Source organism: Amblyomma maculatum, chromosome 11 (genome assembly GCF_055883805.1).
Source record: "Amblyomma maculatum isolate TAMU_Amacu chromosome 11, ASM5588380v1, whole genome shotgun sequence".
Lineage (NCBI taxonomy): Eukaryota > Metazoa > Arthropoda > Arachnida > Ixodida > Ixodidae > Amblyomma > Amblyomma maculatum.
In genome coordinates this window covers 24192332-24220261 of record NC_139354.1, presented here as the reverse complement: position 1 = coordinate 24220261, position 27930 = coordinate 24192332, and the positions used below count along the sequence as shown (strand labels likewise).

The 27930-nt window shown below is 45.7% G+C and overlaps 1 protein-coding gene across 1 annotated transcript; it reads right to left on the bottom strand.

Moving 5' to 3' along the window:
* Positions 1–27930, bottom strand: LOC146173163 (uncharacterized). The gene is made up of 2 exons (XM_084584948.1): positions 27386–27930; positions 1–1938 (listed from the first exon to the last, which is right to left on the bottom strand). Exons 1-2 carry the CDS (start codon positions 27698–27700, stop codon positions 1741–1743), a joined length of 513 nt encoding a protein of 170 aa, XP_084441074.1. The 5' UTR covers positions 27701–27930; the 3' UTR covers positions 1–1740.

Below are 27930 nucleotides of genomic sequence, written 5' to 3'. Positions count from 1 at the left end.
TCCACACAGAGAGAAAATTTAATTTGCAACAACCATCAATCAAGCTCGTATTACAAAGTGGACAGCAGGAACAAATAAGCAAGCCTGTCAACGTACTTTATTCGTGTGCTCGCATGCATGCAGTTATCTCGCTTTGTTCTTCGCCGGTACTTCACAAGCACGAGTCAATGATCATCGTTACAAAAATATATTATACAAAGATAAAAGCTTTCATATGTACATTTATATACATCTTATACGCGCGCCTCAACTCTGCACAGCACTTTCATCCGCCAAATAAAAAAAGATCCACTCAGGGAACGCACACAAAGACAGTCATGCATGAATTTGAACGCTGTTATGAACAATGGAAATTACTTTCGTGGGAGGCACAAAAAAAAGGAAGATTCTATTATGTGGCATCATATGCAACAACTTTTTGCGTTACACAAATTGCACACTTAAAAGGCACTTAATGGATATGCAGCAGCAAAAAAGTCTGTCGTTGTGGAAGCAGGCAGTAGTCCAATATCAGGAAAATTGTGCTATGTTTTCTGTCGCACGTGCAGTTCATTGTATGTTACAATACTAAAGAGTAACTGTGGCGAACGCGATCGAACAGCATGAAAACAAAAACATCACCTCTCCTGCATTCTTTAGGCATCTTGAGAACATTTACGGCAATAAAAAATCCGTGAACAAAGGTTATTAAGTAATTGTATAATTTCTACGCAGCTCAATTTGAAGGAGGCCGTTAAGAAATTGCGAAGTTTATGCGCACATGGCCTTTTGTTGAATGCGCTACTGGTATGGCGCTAGCGCAGGAACTTGATAAGCTCCAGATAGCCAGCTTGGCTGTTTGGGCAAAAAAAAATATATATATCCCGGTTGGTTATGAAGATACCCGCCCAAAAAGCCGGCCTGTTTTAAACACTGAGCTGCCTAACATTACCCTTCTCCGCTACCCCAGTAATCGATAAAACACGCGTTTAGATAAGCGTTCCAAAAATCACTTTGAGCAGTACATAGGCGGCCACTAGGCACTTCAGAATATTGCTCTGCTCCGTTTTTACATATCTTAAATTCTCTTTTATAAAGCAAATGAATTATGGCTAGGAGAAAACAAGTATTATATTACATGTATATTGCTTTTGTGCATTGATTTCAGGCATGTTCTCGCTTCAACAAGTCCCAGTTGACGCACCTGAAAACCTGCTCTGCGCAGCTGCCTAACAAACAGTACATCTTCAATTCAATGGCGCAAGTGCGAGCGGGATTATTCATTAATGTCGGCCGCCTCGACGTAGTATACCCGCAAACAATAAAGAGATGTCACCTTTGAAGCGGTAAGTTGTGCATACTCTATCGTTGTCTGTGTAGAGACTACAACGTAGGAATGACATGGTGTAAGCAGGAACACCTGTCATTGCCACATGATCTCCAGCTAAAACAATTCATTACCATTGCTCTCAACTTGTACTGCATTTCTCGGTTGATTAGGGCACCATCATGTACAGGTCTGTGGCTTAAGTTTGTTCGAATGCTCTCATCAAGAACTCCGTGTGTGTTCGTTAATGCTATATCCCACTGAGCACAGCACGGGACATGCATTACCACTCTTGAAAGCCTGCACACGGTCATCATTATGAACCATTCAAAGAATGCACACGATGGAGAGGCACAAACGGTAAAATGTCCAGCGGAAAAAGTGCGCACAGTAGTTGAGGTCGCGGCACATGGTTGGACTCTAGATGCACGCCATTACATGTACATCTGGGCACCGTGAGACCACGTGACTGGCTCCGTCCAGGAAGACCAGGCCGAGCGGTGGGACGTGGCCATGTTGGGCTCTGTGGGGAATGACGTCAGGAGCACAGGCGACGAGCACAGGGCACCCAGGCTGACGTAGCGGCAAGCCTTGCTGATGGTACGCTTGACGAGCTTTTTCGAAGAAGTTTTCTGCACGAGTTCAGAATAAAAAGAAAAGAGAAAAAGCGTTACTAAAAGGCATCCCAGAAGATTAAGAAATCTGGCACTCATTTAACAGGAGTCGAAAGGGCATGACTGAATACCGGTCATGACGAAGTCGTTATGGATAATCTTTAGACACGTAACGATGGAGACAAGTATCCGAGCCCATGCATTTTTGATGGTCTCTCCAAGATACAACGTAGATACACGTAGATGGCAACAAAGTTCAAATAACAAAATTTATAGAGTGCACCTTTACAAGTTTAAGCTCACACCTCCTGGGGAAGTCAAAGTGCTCAGACGGCCTTCAATAGCCGGATACGTATGGGAGGAGCGGCGGAAGGCGTGACTTGATTTGGTTGGCAATACATTCCGCTGCTGTCAGTAGCGATGCAGTGCATTAGGCCTCAAGTAACGAGCTTTTCCTGTACATTTCTCAGTGCCGTCTAGATGTTGCAAGGCAGGATGTGCCAATCCTCTGACTAGAACCAGCGGCATAAGATTTTTGCTCGTTGTCATTAGCAGAGAGCGAAGAGAAATGGGTCTCGTAGGAAGGAAAATGGCGATGTGAAGAAAGTAAAGAACTAATTGGCAGGGCCTGCTGCATGCCATTTTAATAGTAAGCACATTTCCCCGGCATACTCGCACGCTCAAGTATCGCTGGGGAAATTTTACTGTCTCCGAAATTATGCTGAAATGCTGACGGATCGTGGGACTAAATTCCTGGATAGCCGTGTGAGGCACATTATTCTAACGTTGCGGGTAATGGTCAAGAATCTAGCTTTTCTCACGAGACGGCTTGCAAGGGCATGCCAAAAAGCCTGATCACTCGAGTACAACCAGATTACAAAGACGCTGTCTTGTCTCGGTCAAAATACAAACGGCTTTGCTTGCGTTGCGTTAGTGGACTCCGTGCTCTGCAATGATGGTGTTGTGTGTGGTAAAAAATGCATTTATTTAGATCTTTACTTTGAATACCAGTGCTAGTATTATTGCGCATCTCAGTCGTCATTCCCTACGGTCTCCACTTACCCTGGACGGCACATATACTAGCGAGATAAACATTTATGCGGGACACCTGTCTAGGAGAAAAGTGCGTTTAATTTCTGCGAACTATTCGCGTAATGTCTGCGTACGCGGAATGCGCGTCCTCTCATATCTTACATATCTGAGGCGACTGGACTGTGCGACTCCGGAGAAACACCTTTTTGTTTCCTGCACGGCCGCGTCCGGTAAACGGTTGCCTGAAAACGAGACATTTTTAGCTTACCGTGGTCCGCGATCCGCTACCGTGATCTGCAACAGCGCGTTCCACTGCGCATGCCCAAACCCCCTCGACGCGGATAGATGGCGCCACATACTGGATGTCGGCACATGGCCCTGCCGCGTCGGGACCAATGAGCTTGTTCGCCCCGCCAACGCAAGGTAGATGGTCACCGTGGCGGATCGCGGATCACGGTAAGCTAAATCTCTAATATTTAGTTTAGCGCTACAGCTTACCGCTACCTTCTACCCCTACAGACTTTTAGTTGAGCGCTACCGCTTACCACTACCGTCACAGCTACCGCGCGAATGTTAGAGCGCGTGCGCAGATTAACCTGAGGGCGACACGTCCCGTCAAATGTAGACTGATTCGGCACGCAGGGCCAATGGGCGCCTCCGCCTATGACTGCGTGCGGTAGCGGTTGACGGTAGCGGTAACGCTGTGGAAAATGTCTAATACCTCTGTCAGTGACATCTTTAGGCAAAGGTAATCTAAATGTCAGAAACCAGGAATGCCAGTACTTGAGATAGGAATCAGCCTTTCAAGTACGTCGTTATCATCGTTCACGAGTGATTACACTTCATGGCACTCGACATTGCCTTCTGCGATGGGCCTTTAGAAAGAAGTGCACGGCATCGAGATTTGAAATAACCATTTGTATTACATACACTTATGTCGTCGAGTTTTATGCAGTTCAAACGCTTGGTGGGTGTCAGTACCCGCGCACGGTCCAGGTTTGACCGCTGCCAATCACTCATTGATACAGACTGAAGCGACACGCGTGCTTGTGCCTCGTCTAAATATTGGTAACGAACTATTGAAAACACAAATGTACATCAGCTGATAGCCCTGTGATGTTCCGCACAGCAGGAAAAACGAGCAAGAACAGAGGCTTTTAAAATCCAAGCAAGGAGGCTCTTTCACCGCACCGACTTGCCCACTGCCTCCTCGGACGTCACATTATTTGCAAACAGCTTTACGGGAGAACTGTCGCACACTTAACCAAGCCCTCTTCTTCACAAATACGATGAAGATCTAACTGCGAAAATGAAACAGTTCCAGGAACAAGAGATGAAACGTTACCTCGTATTTCCACCAATTACACCAGTTTTCAAGCATGCGGACACCTCGTCACCCGTGGTATACGTACGCACTAGCGCAGATGAAGTTCACAAGCACAAGGGACATCGGAACATCTGTCATAACTGATGAGGCAGTGCTGTGTGAAAAAAAAATGAACTTCCATCTGCACACTCGACCGATATTTCACGAAGTTGAGCTCATTTTTCGCTTACTTACAGCACTTTAGTTCCACGAATAAGTTGCGACCACAGACCCCCCCCACTTTGACAAGTCCCACTCGGGAGGAGATGAAATAAATTTGTGCTGTACATGACTAACACGAAAATCGTGATCAGCGAAACAAGCCCAACATTACGTACTCGAAAGAAAAACAAAGGCTTCACCTCCGTGTTTTTCCGCTCCTTGTCCATGACCGCGAACACTTGTGAAAGCCGCTGCAACTACCTCCGGACACCGCCCTTACGCTGTGTGCGCGCAAGTTCTGCCCGGCGCGTCTAACGCATGCAAGCGAAGTTGTCGCGACATGTTCTCTCTCCGCACGCTTTTGGAATTGCGCCCGCTTTCCGGGGGCCTTAATTCGGAAACGTGATCGGACTGTTTATCGTGCCCGGCGTGGCGATCAAGGCCGCCGTTGAGTTTTTCGCACGCTCGCGACCTCGACATCCAGAGCCAAAGACTGAGCTTGGCACACTCTCTCCCGCGTGCATAAACACGTTTTCCCTCTCCGCTTTCAAGCGAACCTCTAAACTTGCAGCCATATTTCTCTCACAAATTCTTTCGGCTGTACAGGATTCCCAAATCCTGCAAAATAATTGACCTGCAGGAGGACCACTGAGCGTTCCAGAGTGACGCAGCTTCCCTGGAACAAGCTCAATAAACGCGCCGCTTGCCTCACTCTTGCAGAACATAATATACAGCCGTGTCTTAGAGGGGAACACGTGAGCTCAATTAATCTTGTGCCCGAACTGAAGCACGCGCATTATCTTCTGTGGCGCAACGAACACCGTAGAAGAAAACACGGCACGGCCTTTAATTCGCTCCACCCGCTTTCTTGTTCCAACTGAGGTGCACACGCCGAATTAAGTTTCTGGAAAATAATCACGACCGTATATACGAACGGTTACTTCGGGGATGGATCAATGCCCGATACGCACTGACACCGCTCTGGGATGTACAACTGGTCGAACCCAGCCTGCAGACCCAGTCGAGTAAGCCGATGAAAAATGGGCCATTATACGCCACTATGACGCGGATCGACGTTCTGGCCACTTGCGATTCAGATCACACATGATGTGGCAATAGTCTCCAATGAACAGGTGTTACACATTCTTGCGTAAGTTCGTAGCAGACACGTGGACACTCTTAGCACGTACACATACTTCGTTCATGACGGGTTCGATTCCAACTGCCGGCGGCTGCGTTTCGATAGAGGCGAAACGAAGAGGCGTTCGTGTACTGTGTGATGTCAGCGCACGTTTAAAGATCTCCCGGTGGTCGAAATTACACCCACTACGGCTCCTCTTTCTATCTTTCTACTTTCTCTGCCACCTTCCTTCCTTCCCTTAACCCGACCTCGGCGGCTGCGTTTCGATGGAGGCGAAACGAAGAGGCGTCCGTGTGCTGTACGATGGCAGCGCACGTTCAAGATCCCCAGGTGGTCGAAATTACTCCGTAGCCCTCCACTACGGCTCCTCTTTCTCCCTTTCCACCTTCACTCCCACTTTCCTCCTTTCCCCTACGGCGCGGTTAAGGTGTCCACAGAAAACAAGTGAGACAGTTACCGCGCCTTTCCCTTCCTATGAACCAATCAGTTTTTTTCCTTCCCTTACGGCGCGGTCAGGTGTCCACAGAAACAAGTGTGACAGATACAGCGCCTTTTCATTCCTGTGAACCAATTGTTATCAAATGTGTACACCACAAAATATGTAAAATAAATAATGTAACATGTACCCACACATCTAAAAATACCTTATAAATATATATTTGGCAATTGATTGAGCCTCATAATCAATAACTTAATTGACCGTAACGCTAGCACTAATATTTCAACTCTAATAAACATATTTTCATCAGTTTAGTATTGCGTTCCAGATATACGCGTCCAGCTTATAAACGAGATCAAAAGGTCGCATGCATAGTTTGAACGTAACAGGCGTAGCTATTTGGAATTCAGTGGACGTTAGTGGACTTCGCGCTGCTGCTGGCGAAGAAATGCAGTTGATTTAGGCTGCGCTTATATTCGTAAAGATTCAATGATTGATTTGAATAAGGTGCATGAACAAGCGCATTCCTTTCTCCGGAGTAACACCGACCCACTGGTCGGCCAAAGCGACAAGACCACTCCCACGAGATGTCTTTTCTAGCTCTGTCACATGGTGCGGCACACTTTGTAGGAGAAAAACCGAAAAAGATGGAATCCTGAAACGTCTGATAAAGAGCTATATGCACAACAGCGACCGTGATACGTCTCCTAGAGAAGGCAGTAAACAAGATATCGAGATGCGCAGAAACACAGGTAAGCGAAAGACATAGCAGCCATACCTGCGAAGGCGGGGAGACCACGTGATCGCGGATGCGTGGGTATTAAGTGCGCGCTGGCGTGAGAAGCACAACATAAGATATACGCTTCCTATCACGAGTGTGTCCGGAAACGAGGCAGACGGCGAAGGGTGGGGAGGCAAAAGCGAGTGCAGGGAGCAGAAGACAATGGCTGTCAATGGAACTGGCAACTAGAGCATCGTGCGCGATGCTCAAGCTGATTAGGAAGTCGCACTTGTAGGCACGTTCAGCCTATCTACACAACGCGCGACGACCGCACGCTAAACGGAGGCTCAAGGCCGGGAGAAGCAAAGGTCTCGTGCCTTCACGATGCTCGTGTTCGACGGTAAGCTCGTAGACGCAATGCTAAATAAGCCTGCTAGGAAGCGTTATATCGAAATCAAGTAGCTCGTGAAGTATTACTTATTCTGGAAGGTTCGCATATCCCAACTCAACCGATGTATTCAGTTTAGTAAGAGTAGTAACTTATAAGACGAACATTTATATATGCTACAATAATATGTATTTACTATACAATACTATATAACATAGTACTTATACTGTAGCAGATGTTCTAGATTACCGACATCTAGTATACACGTGAAAGGTGCTTTACTTAACGCCGATTTTGTTAAAACGACACAAAGAGCGACAGGCGTGAGAGCACTTGTTTCCAACCAAAAACCATCAGATTTTCTGCTTTCTTCTGCCCAAGGATGTGATGCCAGCCATCTCCCTGCTGTCTGCATCATCTTCCGCCGTTTTTACATTTGGATGCAGCATGCATTCCACTGCAGCCTAAACCTCATGCAAAATGTATAACCTGCTCCCATTTACGTGCTAATGTAAGGGTATATGTACTTTACTATGCATAATTAATATGGCATTTTGAATCTGACCTACAAATAGACATACAAATGCAAGTTTGTGTTCGAGTTTCCTCGGTTTAATTTCTTCATCGATTCAACTTTTAGATTATTTCTTCCTCCCTAACGTCTTTGTCTCAATTGTTCGAGTTGGGTGGCAGGCAAACTAGAGTGTTTTTTTTTTTTTTTTTTTCAGAAGACGTGAAACTTGCCTTTTTGTTACGATATAAACGATCGACTAATACCCGTCAAGGAAAAGGGCATTCTCTTAAGGATCAGAGCAGCGCAGCCAACTGTATTGTTTCGCACAACTAATCACTGGCTAGGTGACATTACCAATCACCTTTTGAGGCATTGCAAGCAAATTGTTTCCTGGGTAATTTACGTCATCACCGCTTGCGTTTTTGTTGTATATATTTTTCTCCGCCTCGACTTCTCATCTCCCTTCGTGTCCCTGTTAACAGAGAGCAAGCGAAAGGAAGTTCTCTGAATAGGCGTCACCGTTGTGTACTGCGCTCGAGAGAGACGCACTTCCATGTAAACACGGCCAGATATCGGCGCCGCCGCTGTGTCGCTCAGGCAACACTTGAGTGAAAGTAGAGTGCGACAGAGACCCGCAAGCGATTGGGTAGACACGAGCACCTACTCTAAAAATCTGGCGCTGGAGTCTTATTTAGGCTTTTTCAGTTGGATATGTCCTGCTCAAGCGCTCTATACGCAAGGATGGCATCAACTGCTGACGCTTCATCCCTCTAGGTACTATAGCCGGATACAGGTCAAGAAGAAAGCGGCATCCAGCTCATAAAGGAAACCCCTTCAACCAATAGCTGCCAAGCTATACCACGACGTCACGGCCGACCGCCTTGACCCTACGAAAAGCGCTTAGAACGTGGTTTCTTCGAGTGAGTCCGTGCTGGCAAATAGTTCATATGCTTCGTGAGTTCCAGCAACAATACATATATTTGCTCAATTCCATCGATAGTTGTTTGCTCATCAGAGTACAACAGGTCAAACGACGAATTTTGCTGATGAATTTCAGCCCTGTCAAGTTTTCACGAAACCGCTTCGTTATTCTGCACTTCACTATATCTCTTTTCCGCCATAGAGCCCTACGAGGTGACACCGCTGCAGACACCGACGGACGGACGCGAGAACCGGAGGCGCGCATTTTGGTAAAAGTTCGCGAGTCCGTGAGCGCGAAAGAACACATTTTTCTGTTTTTTTTTCTTTTCCCGTCTGTGCCGCGACGTCACACATTTGGAGCGATGCCTCTGGCTTGAGGGGGGGTCATTTGAGGGCTGTTTGCTGCTTTTTTCTATACCTAAATCCGACCATACTGGAATCGCCATACCTATTATTTAGTGGGATATCACTAATATTTTTCGTAGACTAACGTTCGCCAATAAGCCATCCTCACCCGTATGTTCCGCTGAAGACCTGCCAACCGGAACAAGTTAAAATCTAAAGCGAATGAAAATTTAGCACGGTTTACTCCTTCAGTATAAAACCGCATTCCCACACCCATTACTCACAAAACAAATGTCGAACCTTGGAGATTAACAGCGAATAGACTTTAACCGCCGCTAATCCCTGCACGGGCGAACTGTTCCCCATGAAAAATAGCTGACGCATTTAGCGCCATGTTCGACATTGTTTCCCGAGAGCGCGCTAGTACTTCTTTGCTTTATTTAAACATTTCTAACAACGCACAGGACGTCAAGCGTGACAGGATCCACATACGAGATAGATACTCAAGGTCGAATAACATTCGCATCAAGCGCTCTTTATGAGGATGTTCGTGATGGCGAACATCTGCGCCTCGAGCGTATACGGCTAAATGAACGTCAACAATGACCCTGAAGTGTGCAAATGTGCACTATGCTGAATATATATATATATATATATATATATATATATATATATATATATATATTCAACATAATGCACATTTGCATACAGAGACACACACACATACACAAGCACATACAATATATATATATATATATATATATATATATATATATATATATATATATATATATATATATATATATGGGTATGCGCGTGTGTGTGTGTGTGCGCGTGTGCGTGCGTGTGTGTGTGTGTGTGTGTGACCTTCTTATACTGTTCGTTTCATTTGGCTACACCCCTCGCATCAACATATGCCTTTAGCGAATGTCCTGCATCAATGTATGTTTCTACCTAGGACACACATGTAGATGGGAATGACGTACGCTTCGGACACGTAGGAAAAGTTGATTTTAAAGGGTTTCCTGCGCATTTACTGAGTAGTTATTACAGCCGTATAACACTAACGGGGTGTATTTTTAAAGTAACTATAACGAATCAGTTAGGTATTGGAAGATACTTTCCTCAACATATTTAAAAAAGAACCTTTAAAATTGTGTTGCGTGCCAAAACATCGCTTCCAATTTTTTTTCTCTGCGCTCTAAAGGAGTAATTAATACTGCCATAGAGACCTAATAGGGTTCCCTTTGTAAATAAATAGCACAAAAACTGCGAGCCTGTCGAGGAAGGATACACTGTTTTGTTTTTACTGCACAGTTCCACAAAATGTAAATAAAATGTGCTCGAAAAATCTTTTTATGAATTGTTCGAAAATTTCTCGGTAGGCTGTCAAACGACACGTGCTCTACTGCTCTACAGTTCGCCTTGATCACCCCCTTTTCCGAATAAGAGTAAAATTGTGGGGCGATGTCCGCATCTGCTGGCAGCCTTGAAGGTGTACAAACCTGTTTCAATTCCTTACAGCCCCGTGCGTGCTAGCGTGCTACACTGCAGAGAACAAGTCCTCGGATAATGTCATCGCTCCTGTGCCAACTCCCTTCTTTGCTATTTCTCTCTAATGGTTCTCTTTACACCAATGTAGGGAAGCCTTACAGAGCCCCTTTAAATTGTCTTTATTGATTTTTCTCCGTAATTATAAGGGTACAAAATTTCCTAACGTTCTCTTCGGCGTATGTATTGAGTACCTAATCTTACACTGCATTATGATTTTCCGCTGGTATTTTACTTTGAAACCTCCCTCAGCGTCTGTTCTTTGCTTGCATGAATTCTGTAACCGTGCTTATTATCAAAATGGTTTCGATGCTGGTAAAGTAGATGACAGCTCAAAACGGGCCGAGTTTTAAAATGGGGCAGGATGCGCGTAAGCAAAGCCTTCTACGCTGCTTTGCCAACTACGACTTCGACACGAGAACCGCTGAAGAAGAAGAAGAAAAAAAAAAAAAGCAGAAAACAAACTTCAGAAACGGGCTCGAACAGGTCTACCTCTAAATATGAGCAAGCAAAGAAATGCAAAGATAAATCACTACCTTAGCGTAGCCAAAATTAAATGAAAATCCCGGAGCACGCAAGGATGTTTACCTGAGAAGATTTTGAGCAGGCTTATCGTATGTGTTTACTCACTGGACTTTTTATTGTTCTGTTTCCATTATATTTCACCTTCATTCTGCAATTCTAAGCAGTAACCTGTATTCGCTGGCTGCACAAACTCGTCCCAGTGCCGGCAGTCCTTTGAAATACAAGACGACAACAGACATAAAACAAACACCGAACCAGTTAACTTCGACAGTGCTCGTGATCGTCGGACTAAAAGAGCTGGCTGGTACATTCTCCCCTTTTTTATTTTACATACCGTGTCTTTTATGCAGACTGCACATCGAGCTGATCCACAGGTGCCGCATGACATTGTGGGAGACGAGTATGACTGCAATGTGAAGCGCGCGACGAGACTTTTAATGGTCGTATCATAGACGAATAACAATGAAGCATCGTCTCACTGGAACTAGTTGTAAAAATTATTTTTTGCTCCTTTATTCTTTTTTTCGTCGTATTTGCAAAGCGAACGGCAGACCTCTTCGTAAAGAAAAGAAATACCGAAATTTGGACGCTCAGTTCAGTGCCAACGGAATAGTAATATGCGACGTGGGAACGTGAATAACATGCGCTATCGATTACTATACTGGCGGAAAGCCACTCGCATATTCAAGGTAATTTGATCAGACCTGCAGAAATGCACACAAAGGGCCAACCAGAACAGGTCGTGGATATGTAGCCATCATTAAGTTTTTTTTTTCTTTTTTCTGTCCACGGTTGCCTTGGTTAAAATTGAATTCTAGTCTTAGACAATATATTGAAGTATTACATTTGCAATTTCTGTAGTGTTTATTTTTGTCTCTGCTGTTATTCAACATAACCTGCCGTTAAAACACCACATAAACTGAAAGTCAGCGCTTGTCCAGTCTTCCTCTTACAATTGTTCGTGTTTCCTTCAGGACAGTTTTTCGTTAAAGTGAATTTGACTAGTTATTGCGCGCGCTTCGTCCTCAGAAACTAACAGCGGAGTGAAAAAAAGAAGGCAACCAGCTTAAGCAGTACGGCAGTAATACTATTCTTATCCCAATAAAAAAACGAACCATAATTGCGCGCATAATTTCACGCCAATATCAAATGTATGTGGATGCTGCATTTGAAATGGCCGCCGATAGGAACTGCCATGCCTTTAGCTTTGCACATTTTAGTATTAGTAGGAGTGAACGAAGTATTTATTGACCTTGTCTACTGCTGGTGACGTAAAGAAAAATCTAAACTGGCACACGCACGCACGTGCCTTTCTAAATGAACTGTAGTTCAGCTCTGACTTTTCATTAGATTATGGAATTTGTAAATGCTGTGTGCTGAAATGAATTGCTAGAGTTACTCTCTTTTGTACGAAGGCCAGCCATCACATGTGCGATATACAGAGGCTGTCTGATGCTTTAGGAAAATGAGAAACTAGGTAACACCTACAGCGCAGTGATTTGGCGACCTCTTCGTATGGAATGGAAAGCTTCATGTGTTTTTCTTAGCATGAAGTCAGAGGTCTTAAATCGTGACGTCAAGGCTTTGAAGCAGGTACGTTTGCACTTCACAGCCAGCGGAAACAGGATGTCCTTGACAGGGGCTGTATTGAAAAGCGTCGTGTTCATCAGAAGTGGAGCATTCTATAATTTATTTTTTCAGGCTCGGCCGTACGAGTCTCAGAACTACGCACGCGTCGAAGCCTCGAGATTCACTACGCTCATGGAGAAAGAAAGTAGGTGCGGTTTTTTCTGTGTTCGTTTTATTTGTTGTTTTTACTTGAACACCGCTGCAATGTACCGAACACAGCTCTAACCCTCGCGTTAAACATCCGACAACGCAGGTACTGCAGCGTGTCCCAGAATTTTTCAGCTTTTGCGCATGCGTCGTGACTGTTCGTACACATGTACGTAGAGGATGTTCGCCTTTTTTTTTTTTTCGCTTCAAATTTCCAGCCAGCTATGTGCTCCAAACAACAAAAAGCTGACACCCTGAAAACGGAGGCCGCCAGCTGTTGCTGCGGCACGCAATTGCGACTGGAGAGGATTCGATTTACACGGGTTTCGCGCTGTCCAAGGTAATACCTGGGAACTTCGACCGCCATTAAAGCCGCGCTTCAAAGCACTATTGTTTGTGTCGCATACTCGTCGCGTCCTTTCAGTGCAATGCTTGCTGCACCTCAGTATAGGAAATGTACGGGACCTTGAAATTCCGGAAATACACTTGCGGACTGCTAACGAATCATGAAGCCTTCGCAGTGGTGCAATAGTATTTAATGAAGGAAAGAAAAAGCAGGATAATATCGCATGATACATTTGGCTGAAGCACAGGATATGAGATGTCATTTCATGGCCTTCAGACTACAAAAACGCTTTTGTTCGTAGCGCGATCCGCCGTTTTCTTTACTAGTAATTGAGTGCACCTCGCCACGTTGCACAGCGCCGGCAATGCGGGTGACCTTGAAACTAGAGCGCACTGCATGCGCGTCGGCTAACGAATCTCACAGTTTTTGTAGTGGGCGAAGAGCTTTAATCGGCAAAGCAAAGAGAGAAAACTCCGCAGACTAACACTGCATGCCCATCGGAAGTGATACTTATCAGGTGGCCGTCGATTTTAACGCCGGGTTTTAGGACGAGCCCGAGGCACACGAGTCTGTTTTTTCTTATTTTGGCGTAAGCCCCAGACTAATAGGTCACAGATAGCTACACGTAATGCGCCCCGAAGATTATGAACCCAATTACACTCAATACGAGATGACGGCGACCTGTACCACGTGGTATGAACATGCCAAACAAACCCAGGACTGTTTAATGTAGTTATTTCAAATACGGAGCGGTGGGAGGTAAGGCTGTACAGCCTGGACCTATATAGAGTTGCAAATGGTGCCCGCCTATTGAACGAAGGCTGCAGCTCAACCTATGAAGTTGCTGTAAAAAAATAGTCCGCCTGCCTTTTTTTCGTCATCATTCAATTACTTTTTCCCAGCGGTTCTGAGTGCTAACTGTCCTCAAGTACTAACTCTCGCAATCATTAAGCATTTAGTATTAATGATGCTTTTCTCACCAACACCAAAACAAAAATGGATTTTCATGTATTTTAAGGCGTCATGTGTTAAGAGCACATTATCACCCCTGCAGCGCTGGCATAACCGCGCAATGCTGGCTGTTCAGCATAAACTGATCACGCCGTGTTTCCCCCATCAGAAATAAAGAAAAACCATAGCGAACAATAAACTTTATGTTCTCCGCATCACACATGCATGGGGTCACACATCAATACATGACACCGCATGCGCATCACACATAACACCTCTCAAGGAATTTATTTCCCCTGTTCCTGGAGATAATCAAACAACTTAGGACAATAAGAATGAGGTGGATTGCGTTTTGTAGGCACTCTCATAACATGAATAACAGTCGATACCGTTATCTCTCAGAAGGCGAGAGTACACATCAACTGTACCTTACTGGCGTATGAGGCCGAAAGGCGGACGCTAAAGAAAAGGCTTGATAAAGGGAAGTTAGGGGTAACAGAGATAAAACAGCAGAACAAGTCAGGGGACAACCGTGAGCAAATGCCTCCTAGCCATTATGAAGAAAAATAAATGGGTACGTGCAGGACTAAAAGTACGAAGGCAAGATTAAACATGTTTATCTTTCAGTCAGTATAGATACCAGGTGAAGATAAGCTCACGAAGTGGGAAGAAAAAGTAAGGTGATCAAAAAACAATAGTAAGTTTGATGTAATAACATGGAGCCTCAGTATGTACACAACAGGGTTAACTGAAGGACTGTGGGAAATTCATTTGACCATCAGCAAGAGCGGTTAGGTCATGATGAAAATGAAGAGGTAACAAATCAACCGTGTTGTTTGCTGCACTCACTCGGACGCACGCACGCACAGAGAGGAATAAGCTACACGTGAATGCAGCTCACAAAAACGGTATCATTTTGAGCCCGTTTTCAAGCACTGGCGTTTTAATTTCCAGAATTCTATCTGTCACGAATTCCACTCCTCCCGGAAACAACATGCCCTTGACACATCTATGAACGGGCTTCCCGTTCATGTAAGTGTTAAAACTGGCTAAGGACTTCCGACGTCTTCGTGCCTGGAATATGTACCCTAAATCATGTAGTTCCAAAACGTCACGATGAGGCGCAAGCACAAAATACGGGTACCTATAAACAGCTGCACTGTAGTAGTGAAAAAGCAAAATAACAATTGAAGCACTAAAAATGAGCGCACGAGGAAAGAAATGGCGCCGTCACTTGCTGCGAAGCTTTAAGTATGACCTCATAGTAAATAAAGTTTCTTGCTGTTGCTAAGAGCGGTCGGAGAAGAAGGCCGGCATAGATGAGAAGGTAGAGATCTGGATATGTTCTTATCTATTTAAATTTATCTGCTTGTTAACATGTCTCCAACGCTTCAGCCGGATAGTGCTGCAACAGGTTTATGGCCACTCGTTTAGTGTCAGGTCAAGGTGGCCTCCATGGACACGTGTATTCCGCCCACGTTTCACTTCCAGGACACAACATTTGTAGTGTGCTTCCTGCATTTCTTCCTCCGTGACATTTACGAGCTCCTCGTCTTTCCTCACGACGTCGAACGGCTACAAGTCATGGTGCTTGCAAGAAAAGCACGTTGCGAGCAACAAACACTGATTTGGCAACCAAAGACACCGACAGAGGCTATGCATCAGCGCAGTTGAGTGACCTACACCACAACTCTCTGACAAGCACTGAAAGTTGTAATTACGTTTTTCTTAAGTGTGTGCTTAAATATTGGACATCAAGTAATAGCGCGTTCTTCAGCTACAAAATATAGTGCCTTGAGACTGAAGCTTAGTAGGCGACCTCACTTTCCTAACGAGGCTGCTTACCAGTCTTCTTGAATGAAACTCGCGTTAAAAAAATTTGGGTGAACAATAATTACGATTACTTGCTATTATTAAAGCAACAGCAACGCTCAGCACAAAATAGCTTCGAATGTTTGCATTTTCATTGCTGAATTGCTGAAAAGTTTCGTACCGTTTGACAGGGAAGACGAACTTAACAAATCTGTTAGGAATGCGAAGTGAGTGGCACTCACTAGCACGAACTAGCAATGAGATGAAAGCTTGGATCGATGCAGAAGCGCTTATACCTAAACAGGAACCCTCAGTGAAGCCTCTGCCAACCTCAGTAAGAAAGAAACCGTCGCAGCGTCACGGATTCGAACCCAGGAATTTCTCGTGGGAAGCTAACACAAAACATTAACTTTCGCCATAGCAGGTTACGCGTGTTTTAATTTCACTCACTAGCCCGCTGCATTGAATGTCATCGTCTATATCAACTTCCACCAGTGGATCCAAACACAGATCGTATGCCCTCTAAAGATGCGTTAAAGGTGAGAAATGGTTTGACTAAAGGACTTCACCTACCTTCAAATAATAGGTAATAATAATAGGTAATAATAGATAGCCAAGATTTGGACACTTTTACACCTCAGTACGCTGATTGGCGGAGTCAAACCAACCGCTGTTTTTGTTGCGCACTGAATTGTGCAGTTCTGTGATATTTCTCTTACTGAATATAGTAACTTTTCCCTTCTATACTAAAACTCCAATTTGCCACGTGTGTTGCCCTTGAGCTTCCGTCCTTGCTTTCTTGCGCGGCATTTAACCCTCAGAATGAAGGAAATCTCGGAGAGTTGGTTTTCCTTTCAAAACAGAAAGCATAAAAACGAGGACGACACAAAGGACAAAAGTTTTATTTTTGTCGTCCTTGTTGCTCTGTGCAGCTTGCACATGCTGAGGTCCCCACTTCATCGGTGTCACTTTTCCGCTATGCTAGGAAGCTAAAGATCAGTGTGGCTTAAGAATGTGACACTTCTGAAATATAACTTCTGCATGCATTTAGCAGATCATCCATATGAACATGCTTTTTACCAGCACTTAAGGTTTTTGCGCGGATAGGTTAGAAAGTCTTGTTTTCTTCAAGTCCATTTGGTGGCTCAATAAAGTTTCGCCCTGTCCACTTCCTTCGTCTTTGTCTGTCCGAGCGCTTTCAATTTTATTATGCTATACGAACTAGCCCGGCAAAACCCTTTGTTTGTTGATTAGTCATGCCAGCATGTTTCTCCAAGGATAACGACTACAAAAAATACTTCGGAGAAGTTTACAAACAAATTGAAGATAAACTGATCAACTGACAAGAGTCACTGACTGACTAGCTGGCTGATAAAATGGTTAACTAATGTTAAGTGATTATTGCAGAGCGCATAAACCTCTCAGAACCACGCCGCGGTGGCGTAGTGGTCAGGATAATCGACTGCTGTACCAAAGGAGGTGGGTTCGAATACCGGCCGCGGCAGCCACCCGCGTCATGTTCGGTATCAGTGCACGTTAAAAAACCCCGGGTGGTCGAAATTTCCAGAACTGTCCGCTACGACGTATATCATAGCCTTAGTCGCTTTGAGACATTAAACTACACAAACCAAACGAAAAATAAATTGAAGTTGTCATGAAAAATTACAAAAAACTTGGTGATTAATCGAACTCCGTTTTTTCTGCGTGCAGCGAAAAGGGCATGTTTGAGAGAAAATCACTGCTGCATTCGCCTCAATGTACAGGTTATGACGCACAGTTTGCACAGGTATACGCGTGTTGCTTGAGCAGGTATACCAGAGCGTTCAGAGTCCACTTCGAAAGCGGGATGTGACCTTTTTGTTGCACCTGCCTCAGTTCTCCACTAAATGGAGCACACGATAAAAACTGCTGTGGAAACCAGTGACGAACAGATAATTACCTCAACCTATTTGTTTCAGCTGCACTGTAATTCACTGATGACGCGCACTGGTGGTGCCGTTTACACAACGCGGCCCACAAGCGTATCGGCTCTCTAAACTGCATGAGTGTTTACGTGGCCGCAGGCTTTTGGTTGCTTTTTCGCTGTTTTCTATCGCCCTACTCTGGCTGTGACAATACCGTACAACCTGTAACGTGTGATTGCATTTTTTTTTTCAGTAATGGCTGACACATTCGAGGGTTACGTTGAAGTGTCATAATGTTAGCCGTCCTGCAACTACTGCAAACACCACCACAGTGCCGCAAACTCTGGGCCACAATCGTGGACCGTCAGCGTTGCATCCTCCTTCTCCTACATCTTCCTCTTCTCTCTATCCGTCCCTCTGTTTCTTCCATGCCGTAAGGGGATGAGGGTGGAGCGAAGAGATGGGCTTCTCTCTAGCACAGACCCGATGTCAAGAAACGCCATGTGATGCGTCCGGTGGAGGCGGCCCCTCTGCGCCGGCGTCCCCAGTGCTTTGGTGTTGCTACCGTGTGCGCCACGAATTCCTGCTCTCGGCAGCTCACGTTGTCCTCTTCCTCTCTGGCTCTCAGTCATTACGACGATCAGCATGATCTTGTTTGCAGTTTCTCCTTAATGGTACGATGGCTCGTCACTTGAGGCGTGTCAGGACCTAAGCCCCAGTTGTAGAAAAAATTTGGTGGCTCGGAATGCTGAAGGACGGTAAGACTATATGACAGCTCGCTGAGCGGGACATATTACGGACGACTCTCACCCGTATATGTCCAAATCACGAACGGCTTCAAACTATCAAAATTAACCTTCTGAACTAAATGATCTTGACAACGCAAGCCCTTTCAGAAAACGCTTGCAGACCATGGATATCTAACCGTTGCGCTACCAAGTTGGTAACAGTTGCGGCCATTTCCGATACTTTGTTCTTTGCACTGCGACTGCTTTTTCAACATGGCGCTCTTCACCGGGCGTCCTTATTTACCGCAGCAACTGTTTTGTCGCAAGCATTCAAAAGTGCACAAAGCTGGCATGGTATATCCACCACTCGGCGATGTCTGTAAATCAGCGGCAATGCAACGGACTCGTCGAACGGAACAGCAGGACACTCACTGACATCCTCGCCTACTACTTGGACTTGCTCTACACAGAACGGAACCATTGTGCCTATGACGCCGCTTTAATTAGCTATCAGAAGGGCGAAGCAAGAAACGATGCAGGCGTTACCTTCCTCGCTAGTGTACGGTAGTCAACCGTTGCATCCTTTTGACCGCCAGCTTGGGCTGGCCCAGCTACGTCCGGCCACTCACTGCGGAGTTAGTGGCCTGTTGTCGGCTCGACGCTCGAAGTCCTAACTCGGGTCCGAGCTGATGATTAGACTTCTACAGCTTTCAAGGTGTAGAAACCTTCACTTTCACTTGGTGCGAGGAATTGTTCAGTCCGTCTTACAAACCACGAAGCCTTTGCCTCGCTTCCATGGGTACCTTTTTTATTTGCCGTTTTGGTCCATTGGCCAACCGTCTTCAAGACCTCGCTGAGCATCAGCGGCCTTGGCAGCACTACACCTTCCTGGGCCATGTCTCGTACATGGAACCCTATGCTGCGAAAGTGGGTTTGACAGCAAGGAAGAAGTGCTATGTGCCCCGATTCGGTTCGATAGATAGCGGCGAGTGCTTGTTGCTCTCTGCTAAATTTGTGCTAGAGGAAACCATGGCAACGTCATATATGGTATTGTTACGGGGCGGCAGGCCGATGAAGACAGGAGACAGAACATGATCGATGACGATGGTAGATGACTTTTTAATGAATCTTCGCGGGCCTAGCGCGAGCGCTCCTGCCCGCTCCACTGCTGGCTTCTACTTCCTTGTCGTTCATAACATGACCCGGGGCCACCGAGTGATCGTCCCGATCGTGGACGAGGAAGTTTAGCGATGTTGATTTGATGGCATGATAGGCGTGCCCAGCTCCTGCGAATATTTACTGATTATATGCTCATTAAAAGTTTTCTCTCTCTCTCTGGATGCTTGAAGAAGAGGAAGAAAGAAGAAGAGAACTGCTTGCCGGCACGATAATTCCCACTGAACCTTGACCCAGGAGACTCAGGCCACACGTCGCCATGACCCCAAGGCGGAGACCAAGGCACGCACCGCATGACATAGGCAGGGGAGGATGTCTTCCAGTGTAGTGGTATCTTGGGTCGTGGGGTCGTTGGTCGGCATATCAGGTCAGTGAGGTCACATAAGGTCGTTCGGGTCTCTCCTTGTGTCTTGTGGTCATATGTGGCGTCTCGGGTCAGTCTTTCCTTCGTCGTGTCTTGTGGTCGGGGCGGGGGGGGGGGGGGGGGGGGCGGAGGAACGGCCAAGTCTTGCTGGGTCCGGCAGGCTGGGGAACAGCCATGCGATGCCTCCTCACCTTCAGCCGACGGCGCACGAAGTCGCAGGGGACCGAAGCTCCGGACCAAGATGAGGGGATGATTATGAAGCACCCAGCACCTCAACCAAATGTTACGGGGCGGCAAGCCGATGAAGACAGGAGACAGAACATGATCGATGACGATGGTAGACGACTTTTTAATGAATGTTCGCGGGCCTAGCGCGAGCGCTCCTGCCCGCTCCACTGCTCGCTTCTACTTCCTTGTCGTCCGTAACAATATGCTAGAAAATGGAAGCGCACACGCAAAAGGTAAAAGAAAAGTGAAACTCGTGTGGTAAATAAAATGACACGGCTCATTAAGGGTGGATGTGTAAATAGAAATGCACGTCAAGAAAAAGATATTAAATAAATAATTGTGTCGCAATCCGCCGACGTTATCAGTTGAAATGACGGCAACTGCACGTGTGCGTTCACCGGTTTAGCAAGAAGCGTCGTGTTCTTCCCGAGGAGGCCAGATAGCCGCTTGCTCTGCAGGAGCAATCACTGCACCTGGAAAGCTATACCGTGTTTCTGTGCATTGCTGGGTTCAACGGGCTTCGTTCTTATTGCTCGGAAGGGGCGGTAGCTGTTCGGTTGGCTTAGCATTTCAGCTGAAAACAGTGCAGAAATATAAATATGCTTGAAAAGGTCATAAATATAGAGCTCCTTTGTCCCTCTTATCACAGCTGCCTCCCCCTTTTTTTTTTCTTACTTTTCTCTCGATGAACGGCAAGCTCCGTGCCGCATGCAGGCTGAATGACGTCAACAATCTACATGCCCGCATGTCAGGCCTATATATATATACTTTTTGTTCGGGAATGTCTTATGAAATGCACATCTTCGAGGTTTCCGGCATATGCGCAGGAGCACAGCTGGTGGATACAGCTACTCAAGCTTCAAAAGAAAGTCGACAAAATGACTTCGCTGAAATTATTTCAGTTGAATGGAAGAGGTAATGTGTGTTGTCGGTTGCCTGTTGGCGCCCAAGTTTGTGTCAATCTTTAGACGCTTGCTCTGAAATTTATCAGAATATTAATAGCTACAAACAGGAGTTCAGTTATTTTGATCATTAGAAATGTACCGTGGGTGATATACCCGTCTTAATTGCGTATTAAATTACTCCTCTACGCCGCGCCCTGTGAGCTGCGAAAAGATAGCCCAAAAAACTAAACCCCAGGATTCCCACTCTAGTTGACTTCGTCACCATGGCGTCATGATGCAATAAAGACGGAAAATAAGAAGCTATTCTTTGTCATTTTGTTACATACAAATACAAGCCTATGTTAACAGCTTCCTTAGACCGGTAATTAGCGATTTTTAGAATAAGCCGCCTAGTCTGTTAAGAGGATAGGAGTGTAACAGCGGGCTCGTTGCCAATATTATATGCGCCAAACGTTACTCGAAAAGGTGAAAAGTTATTAGCTTCAGGTTTTCTATGCAGTTGATTCTGCTGCATCAAAAAAGCTGAAGTATGTACAAACTAGCTCAGTTATCCAACATTTTAAAGTCATTAGCGTATTGCTATCCGCATTCCAAGGAAAGGAAAGCGTAGCAAGGGGCGGCAGAAAGTTAGGTGGGCTGATGAGGTTAAGAAGTTCACAGGGGTCAAGTGGATGTAGCTAGCACAGAACCGGGTTAAGTGGAGAAATATGGGAGAGGTCTTCGCCCTGCAGTGGGTATAGTCAGGCTGATGATGATGATCCGCACTAACCATTTCCTAAAGCTGCGTAATTTCGTTTTCAGCCGTAATTCTGCGGAACAATCCTGACCAAATTATATTTATATACTGGCAGAAGTGTGCGAGAATGACATGGTCGTCGTAGATTTAGGTTCCTGTTTCATTTGTTTTTCTTTTCTGTAGCGTCTCTAGTTTGTAACGAGGCGAGCATTATCCCAGAAGAGAGAATAAAATGCCTATCAATCATTTCCATGGTGCCCGAGATCAAACTTCAAATCGGCCCCAGAGCGAACAACCGCACGGTCTCAGCCACAGATAAAATCATTCACTGAAGAACATGCCCTCACTCCTTATCATTGAAGACGCGCTGACCTGGACATCACGCCCTGTAAACAGCCGTACGCAGGTTATCAGCGGAGTGCCTGTGCTGAACACACGCAGTCTGTCGATATCGGTGTTCTCCTTCGTCCCAGACCCAATACGCTTGCATGCACACTCCAAGTCATTAGATTTCTGCCGACGGAGGGCGCAGCCTTGGCATCCGCACGGCATCTTGGGACAGGAAGGAGGACCTTCGAACGACATCAATATAGGGTCGCCGCCGGCAGCTGCTGAATGAGGTCACTGAACACTGAATTTCTGCCGTTTTTCTTTCGATAGGAAAGCTGCGTCAGAGATTAGAGTATGAAGCACATATCCCCATTCAGCAGACGATATGCTAGATTCAAGCGGAGCAATATACCATCTCAAAAAGAGAACACGGAGGCCAGATGTGCCGTGAGGCAGTGCAGCTACCTTAGGCAGACCTTTCGCGCAGCGGTTCGAAAAATGGAACACATGTGCTGAGTTAATGTGAGCTCGAACAGCGACATGTGTTCCCGAGCGAGGAGAAACAAATCCTAGGGGAATTAATCTGTTATAACTTCTCGATTCTTAAATGCAGTTGTGGACAACTTGCAACATATATACGTGGAAAATATTGTTCTTAGGCCTTTTTATTTCTGGCCTTAGTAACGCTCGATCGACTGCAAAAGGCCTGAGCATAGCACGAATACATTGTAAGATAAATGAAAGCCAATTTCTCGCTACTCGTTCAAAATTCGTGACTGTGGTGATTACGCCGAAACCGTCAAAAGACTATGTGACCACGTACCGGAAACCTATGTTGCTGTTGTCTTGCCTCTCACATACGAACACAAAATTTTCTCATCTTAGTGTTCTAGCGAATACGGCCGATAGAAGCGACCCCTACTTATTTTTGTTTTTATGCTTTTCGATCTCGCAAAATCTGCGCTTTCTGTAGCAGCAGCCAGTTAAACATTGAACTGCGGAAATAAATAGGTACAAGCGAGCATCAGTTTGTCACCAATGTTCATTTTGGACACCGTCGAATCACCACGCGTTCTTTGGACAATGCGTTGCTGACAAAGTATTGCCTGAATACGCTTTGAGTCATTCTCAACTGCAACTCCAATGATACAATGCGCGTACTTATGAAGACATGCGCCCGATAACAAATCGGTTTATTCTGATATCACTGCAGAGGGCACTGTTTATGAGCGCGAAATGTTTTGCAACGGCATATCAGGTAATGGAGTCCAACCGATTGGGCGCAAAATGAGGGCATTCCAGAGTAGCTGTGTACCAAAGCAAGGTCTCCCCTCTCCCCCTCTCTCAAATAACGCCCTAGTCATTTTTTAAACTAAATTTACTGTTCCAGGCATGCTCGATCTGGAGCACTAAGAGTTCAGCCCCTAACGTCCTGAGTCAATAGTCTACTGCCCTTTACGATTCGTTGAAAGAGGTATTCGCCAGGCTTTACTACAGGATCGAAGTAATGCAGTTGAGCTAACGGCAGCGCTATTGTTACGACATTTTGTTTTCTTTCTTTCTTTCTTTCTTTCTTTCTTTCTTTCTTTCTTTCTTTCTTTCTTTCTTTCTTTTTTTTTGCGAAACAGCCAAGGGGACAGCGATGGCAAATTAAAGGCAGCCTATAGATGAAGTCCGTAATCTAACAGCCTCGAGTCTCACGAAAAACGAGGGCCTCTTAAGCTGCCAAAGCAAAGTTAGGAATGTAGACGTCACCCTTGTCGGTAGATTTCACGGATAGACTTTTGTCCATGGACGGAACTTCGGGTGCAGATCTCGGAGACTGGGCTGCATCAGCATTTACTTCAAGAGAGCGGAGGTTTTCAGTGTTGACGTCAGAGTTTCGAATCGAGGGGCGGGAAAATTGTCGAACAAAATTTTTTTCACCAATAAATGCTTGGTGTCTGACGACCATCGCCGCACCTTGAAATGCATCGAAGCGATTTTTAATATCAACAGAAAATTAGAGTTGCGCCTAATGACTGAATACAACAGAACCGTGCATCCCACGCAACAAGAAGATTACTGCGACAACGCGCAAGCAGCGAGCCCTCCGGGTTTGTAACTCGCTCAATGAGATCAATCGAGGATCAGAGTTGACGCTTTGATCTCATTAACGTCAAGGGTGCTAGATGAAACCCGTTAATACAAAATCCACGTAATTCTCACATATACTTTCGGCGTAACTCGAGTTTCACGTATGGAGGGCCGACTGCGAGCTCCTCAACTCGTCATAGATTACCCATATCTCGAAACAAGAATCGTTTAGGCGCCCAGTACTTGACAGTGACCCTCTGAGAGATAAGTAAAAAAAAAAGAACGCCGATTAACTCTACTTTCATTTCTTTTGTTCGCCGGAAGAAAAATCCCGCAACAACAATACGATTGCCTCAAGCATGACGTCAGTATTTTCGTCTAGTCTGTGATGACAGAATCAGTGACGAATCGACTGCCCAGCTCGATCGTAAACAGCGTGCACAATATTTTTCTAGACGGTCACTCAACGGTGGAGACTTCATTGACGACCAATGCTAATCATTCGGGTATTTCATTATTTCCAGCTACACTTATCAATGAACGTTTCTTTGAGCGCACTAATGTCAGTAAATACAATATTGGTGACAAAAACAAATGTCTAAAAGCTCCTCATGAACAGGCTTTGTTCTTTCACAACCATAGCAAGGCCTATTTCATTTATTCACCAGAAACAAACTTCTGGGATATTGAGAGTACCGACAACTTGGTGCGGCAAGTAGAGTACTCGCCAGACGTACCGGTGCGGCATAAGTAAACGGAGTGCGCTATTTTCTTCTAAATTTTTTCACACGTTCTCTATTTGAAACTGGCTGTAGTCATGGCATGCGCATACTGGTAGTAGTCACCAGTGCGCTTTATCTAGGACAAATGCCATTTTATTATCTCCAATACAAAAGGCGCGATGGCACGTTTAACAGAAAAGCGTGCTGCGTTTATTCATGTCCGCCCCTGTACATCTACGTACTATTTACTAGTGTCACATGACACGCCACGCTTGCGAATTCTATGAACAGCAGCTTCTCAGACGTCTGCGCTTCTAGGACTCTCCGATAGTGGTACTGATATACAATAATGGCTAAGAAATATTCCTGCATTTAGCTTTATCTCGCAGCGCCCGTGTCATTACAGCCGAAAGCTAACTAATTTTGTTGCAGCCTTGCGTCCAGCACAAGACAAGCAACTGGAATCCGCGTCACCGGACGCTCCGTCTAGGAAACTTGCAGCCAGTAATTTTTTCCTCACATTTATTTAGTTCCAGTATTGTACTAATGTGCTAACTAATCTTATATAAATTACTGAACAATAAGGGTGTAAATTGAATGACCTGCGACTCTCGATCCTTTCTGGCAGAGAGGCTTGTGTCGACGAAGCGATGGTCAAAGCTTCGAACCCCTCCAACTAGATTACTTTGCTTGTGTAACGAATAATAAAGAATGCTGTGCGATGTTCGTCATACTTCCTTTGCTTGCGAAGAAATGCGATCTTAAATCGCCTATGAGCTGAGGTTGGGATAAAGAGGAGTTTCTTGTTTGAGTAGGCAAAAGGCAGCTTATTTCTGCTACCTGTAATAGTTCCTGTGGACATCGGACAGTATAGCAACAAAAGTTTTGGTCACATGTGCCCTTAGTTTTACTTTAGCCAAATCCGCCCACTTCTGAAGCACTAGTTATCAGGACGTAATAATAATAACGCAGCCTGGGTAGACAGTCTTATCTTTTTCCGATAGAGGCCACAGGCGTATAATCGTTGGACAAATCACGCACAGTCACTCTGCGCAAGAAACACGAGGTGCGGGAGTGATAATTTTTGTCCAGAATAAACATCATAATCAGCTTAACGCAGACATCTGATAACTGAGGTCGTCTGGAATGCATTCTGCGCGTTTCCGCTTGAACGTTGATAACTGACAGCACGACTCAATATTGACCTCCTGGCTATATATTTCCGCATCTTAAGAACAACTTTGTTACCAAGGGGCGAACTTGAGCGCCTGCGTTGAAACGAACGACATTTATAATAGTGCTACCGCGTGTCTGATTATGAGAACTAACAGCAAGAAACTAGAACGAAGTTCACCGCTCTTATCACATTATCAACATAGCATCGCAAATATCAGCAGCCTCCGGGACGTTGCCAAGACCAAGCGTTTCGCAGAACCGTCTGATAGCTATCGCTGACCTCTGGGTATCGATTCTCGGTAGATCTGGAACGCTTGAACAGTACTGTAGAGAACATGTTGACAATGACGTCACCAATAAAAACTTTGTCGAAAGGTATTGGTTTCATGCGAATTGGAAGTGGCTTCCAGTGAAGGTGCTGGTTAATAGCAGAAGGATGTGCGAGTGCTTATATGCACGCCGACGCTCTCAACCACTCCGAGAGTGAATAGAGGCAGGCAGGCTGACGGTCGCATCAGCTCCATCTGCACTTGCGGGCACAAAGATAAGGAGATGCTATTGATGTTTTTGCTCTTTTCAGAGTTCTTTAAGGACAGCTGGGCAAGACACTGTTTCCAGCGCATACGATAGTCGTGTCTTTGACAAATATCTCACGAGGTGCAGCCTACGGTTACCATCATTTTGCGGGAAATAAGTTCACACCTAACTGTCCCTGTTGACGCAGAACTCTTCGCTGGCTCGCCGCATCATCAGATGGAAGAAGCAAAAAAAATAAGAACTAGCCATGCGTCCCCACATAGTGTGCTGCTCTCAAATAAGAAATATCGCGCAAAGAACAACCCAGAAACTACAAGTGGCCATCAGTTAACTTCAAAGACAACACGCTCAAATACTGATGTACGCAGTAAGCGACACGATCAGGAATATCAATTTAAACACTCGTATAATATCAATTTAAACACAGAACCGGGTTAAGTGGAGAAATATAGCAGAGGCCTTCGCCCTGCAGTGGGTATAGTCAGGCTGATGATGATGATTAAACTGATCTGACAGATGGGATCAGGTTGCAATGGGCAAATCACTACGCGACAATGAACTTCGCACTGCACCTAGATCAGAACTAGGCTCACCGTTGTGGATTCCTCGAAGCGGACCGTCTTCTTTGCCTTGGCCGTTGTCGACGTCGGCGACTTCCGGAGAGAAGAGCGCGTCACGAGCGATTCTTCGGCCGTTGACTTGGAGCGGACGCCGAACACAAGCCCCAGCCTCCGTGCCACCTTGGCGAGCCTCTGGCGGACCTGCATGTCGTCGACGTCCTCAGTGGTTTTACTCCGCACCTGAGGCGGCGGTCCTCCGACGTTCTTCTGACGGGCGACAGACAACTGCCGGGAGAGCGACGCGGAACGCTTCTTGGGCGCGAAGATAACGACTCGGCCGCGGTTCATGATCACACGATAACGCCCTCCGTATTACGGGGCTCTTCAGCTGTGGTAGATAACGAGCGAGCGAGCGAACAATGGAACTTGCAGGCCCGGCGGGCGTGAAACGCAGGCAGACAGACCGGGCGTCGCGACAATCCTCGTCTGCTCCGGCGCGCGCGAGCGTGTGGTATGTTTACTTTCGCTTGAGACGCCCTTGCGTACCGTGCCTGCCAGCCGTTGTTCTCCGTGCGTTC

Excerpts from the sequence above, each read along its gene's own strand:
- LOC146173163 (XM_084584948.1), bottom strand. The coding sequence starts at position 27,700 with ATGAACCGCGGCCGAGTCGTTATCTTCGCGCCCAAGAAGCGTTCCGCG. Across the intron at positions 1,939-27,385 it reads GCTTCGAGGAATCCACAACG|AAAACTTCTTCGAAAAAGCT; the intron begins GTGAGCCTAGTT and ends GAACTCGTGCAG.